Raw genomic sequence first — 4,058 nt, forward strand, 5'->3', positions numbered from 1 at the left:
TATATATATATATATATATATATATATATAAGGTGTGTGTGGGTGAGTATTAATGAGAGTTATGAGAGACTACAGTTCCAACCAGTGACACACAATTTTCTGCTGTTTATACCTGTAATTGATTTAATCAACAAGCTAAATTTAAGTACAGAAATAAGCAGCAAAAAATTGTGTGTCACTGGTTAGACCTGTAGTCCTTCTCAGCTTTCATTAACACACACCCACATTTTGGTTCTGTCTGCAGACTCACAAGTTTCTCTTCTTAAAGTTATTAATATTTCCATTGCACACAGTTTTATATTCAAGGAGTAAATACGTTAAACACAATTTACCTTGTAACTTAATGAGATATGCAGACACGGGCATAAATAAAATAATTCACACCTAAGCAAAGCTCCCTTGAAAAGAAGAACTAAAATAAACTATTATTATATCGGTAAGTAATGATTACCAGAACATATTTTCTTACCAACTTTAGTATATTAGAAAGTTTATTCCTATAAATCCTTCTTTTCCTTCATTTGTTTAGTATTTTAATTTTATGTGTCAGATATGCCCATACTGGTAACATTAAGCATAATTATTCCTTTTCTTTTCATATCAGGTATTTTGTTTAAAACTTTGAGCATTACTTCTTAAAATTTCTTCCATATTTTTATTTGACACAGGAAAAAGACAGCTAACTTTGCATGAAAAGACTTAGTAATTCAGTCATCAATAAAGAATTCTGTACAAGCTATGCAAATCAGTTGTGGATAATGAATATTCTACAAACCTTAATATCAAATCAGAAATCAATAGAGAATATTTTATAAACTTATCAGATTGGGCATGTATAGACAATCTACTAACAACTTACTAAATCAGATACAGACAGAGAAAATTCAATAAATTTACTACACCATTCAAAAACAACGAACCTCCGATGAACTTACAATGCAGTGATGGATAAAGTGTTGTCTACAAATTTACCAAATCACTTACATATACAGAACAATCCTCTAAAAACGTACCAAACCAGTCATGAATAGAAAATCCTTTTGTAACTGCATAGGTAAAATGAGCTGGTAGATACGGACAACTTAAAGGCAGTGTCTTGTTGTCTTGCCTTCTAGGATGTATTTCTGGGAGAGGTTCAAATGTGACTTCATTGTCATACGGCAGTCCAACAGGTTGGTTTGTAGCTGGATTAGGTGGTGGAAAAATTGTAAACTCTGTATCCCTGATGCATGTTTCAACATGTCTATTATAGGTACCAGTGTTAATATTTTGCCTAGTTGTACCATTTTGATGTCCAAAGGACTGGATGAAACATAGAAGAGAAATAAAAGTTAAACTTTAACATCTGCACAGGACAATATTGAAAATATGTAAGTACATATATAAAAGAATTAGAGGTCTATAACCATAAGTAAATGTATATGAGTATCAAGCCATAATATTTTCTACTTAACCACATAATTATATGATTTGGCTCATACATCTCTAAACAGATGCAAGGCATATCAATGACTGGTAAGTTCAGTCTACAAGTAGCAGAGTTCTTTCTTTTTTGAACTTGAATAACATTACACTATGCAACTTCTAAAAAAAAACTACCATAAAGTCTAAAAGTAACAGAGAATGCAGGTACAACAATGACATAGTAGTACTAAAACTATCACATTTTCTTAAAACAATCTAGCACTTGATAAAGTTCAACAATTCCAAATGAAGCACACTGCCTTGATTTAAATATTAGTGTTATAAATCAAACATTTTACTTCAAGATTTACAATAAAACAGAATATTTTATTTTTATGACACAAACATTGCAAAGAAAATATGCTTTATATTTACCTATCACAACTTGTCAAATTTGCAGAAATTTATTGTAATTTGGAAGATTTTATAGAACACTATCACAAACTTTTCAGCAGAGGTTCTTCTTTCAACAAGTTACACATTTTTTAATTTTCTGGTAAAACAACTTATTTTTAACTGAAATATATAACCGACAAATTTTTTCATTTTTTGTACAATCTTCAGTAAGGAGATTACGAAAACAGATTTCAATTAACATAATGGGTATGCATCTTGCATAACCTTCTTTATCTTTGCCTTACATAATCTAACACAAACCTAGCCATACCATCTTTCACGGCTATCATTTTATTCAACTCTAACATAAGTTATGCTGGGTCAGTTGTTTTCCAAGGTGTGATCAGACTCAGTATAAGTTGCATAATTAGCAAATGCAATACAGAATATAAATTATTTTTTATCCTAGACACACACACCCATATATATATATATATATATATATACACACAGGCTTATGCATTCTATCTTTCAAACTTATATTTTCTCAACTCTAGCCATAAGTTCTTCTGAGTCAACTGTTTTTCGTGGTGTGGTTGTTCGCTAAACATAAATCACATAATTAAAATACTCGACACAGAATATAAACAACTCCAACAAAAGTTATGATGGGCCAATAATTTACTAGGGTGTGGTCACTGACTCACTAAGATAACGTACTTAACAAAGTTGCTATAAGTTACAAGTAACTTCATTTATCCTAACCTTACCCACTCCAACATAATTCTAAGCATTTACCATGTCACAGAAATCCAAAACTATGTCTGTTATCCCAGATTTTCCTCAAATTATATGGTAACTTATTTTAAATTATCTGTCAACTTTTAAGGATTGGTAACCTTTGGATTGTTCTCTTCATAAACAAGGTCACCTTCATATGCTATAGTGGATTACAAGTAGAACAGGTGCACAAGAGGTTATAATATACATAAACTGTGCTATTGTTCTGTGGACATCTAGGCAGAACTTGCCACCTACTAAATAAGATGCAAGTTTACTCATGTTTCTGTAAGTTACAGTATTAACTGTAATGAATTCAATATGTAATTTAGATATTTATTTTATTAAATAGATTTAACATAGAACATTAAAGTTCCTAAATAGTATTAACTGCATTGGCCAAATGTGATATACCTATTACCTAATGTTTTGCATGTGATAATTCTCCTTAAGTGCTTAGCAATTCACTAAGCAGGCCCAACCTGTTTAGATCTTGGGTAAAGAGACAAAAACACTTCTAAGAGGGAGTATACTTAACTAATGACCTAAGACAGAGTAGTTACTCAAAATTAAGACTAATTATTATTAATTGTAATTTTTAATTTAAGAAATTTGGTGGACTTGTAGAAGTTATTACATAATTGTATCCTACACTGACAGGCCTCTTTAATAATACTCATCCCCAAAACACATTTTCATATGCAAAACAGTTTGATCAAGTGATATGACCAGTAGTTACTTCAGTCTTATAAATGCAGAGATGTAGTCATATCAAAGTTAATCTGCAAAACAATGAATAGGAGCAGGGTCTCTCCAACTTTAAGAGGGGGCAAGATTGAGTGCATTCAGTATGACTGTTATTATCCAACTCCATTATATTGAATGACTGGAAGTATGATGGTCACAACAAAAAAAAAACACATTTGTCAAAACCTGCTGGTGACAAACCAAGGGAAATGATGGTTGAAGAGGCTAATGAGGTACAACAGATGTCACAACCTATCCAAACTTAGAAATTATTTTAAAACTATTCCAGATTCAACTAGCTTCAACAATTTGGTGTAAAGGAATTTTTAAATGTTACGTGGCCACCTGAAAAACCACTTATTTTGGATATGAATAGAAAAGCATAGATTCAGAGTTGCTTAACCTTTTCCAGACGGGTCACGGTGAAAGGCCATGTCATCTCGTTTGTTGATTCACATTAAAAATTTTATTGAACTACTATTTCACGATTTATATCAATAAGTTTGGTATCAAACTGTAGATTATGATACAAATTTTAGTATTATACCTTAATCAATTTCTTAATTTTAAACTAAATATTAAAAAACACAGTTAAACATTGATTTGTGTGTGTGTCACGTGGTATGTTGAATGCATCACGGGTTCAAATTAGATGTTTGTGATGTCAAAATACTAAGTCTATAGTTTCATACGAATTAGGAACTCAAATTACCGATATTGACAAGCTAAAA

General features: G+C 31.0%; 1 protein-coding gene across 5 annotated transcripts in view; it reads right to left on the minus strand.

Annotated features, from left to right (window-relative positions):
• The window catches only part of LOC106464354 (serine/threonine-protein kinase LMTK2-like), a 49,066-nt gene that overhangs the window by 20,733 nt on the left and 24,275 nt on the right, over positions 1 to 4,058 (minus strand). For all 5 annotated transcript variants that reach the window (XM_013924483.2, XM_022392041.1, XM_022392043.1 and 2 more), the window contains one exon: positions 1,014 to 1,302. In XM_013924483.2, coding sequence (XP_013779937.1) covers positions 1,014 to 1,302 — 289 coding nt within the window. The remainder of the gene's footprint in view (positions 1 to 1,013; positions 1,303 to 4,058) is intronic.

The sequence above is a fragment of the Limulus polyphemus genome, unplaced genomic scaffold (genome assembly GCF_000517525.1).
Source record: "Limulus polyphemus unplaced genomic scaffold, Limulus_polyphemus-2.1.2 Scaffold1625, whole genome shotgun sequence".
In the NCBI taxonomy this organism is placed as follows: domain Eukaryota; kingdom Metazoa; phylum Arthropoda; class Merostomata; order Xiphosura; family Limulidae; genus Limulus; species Limulus polyphemus.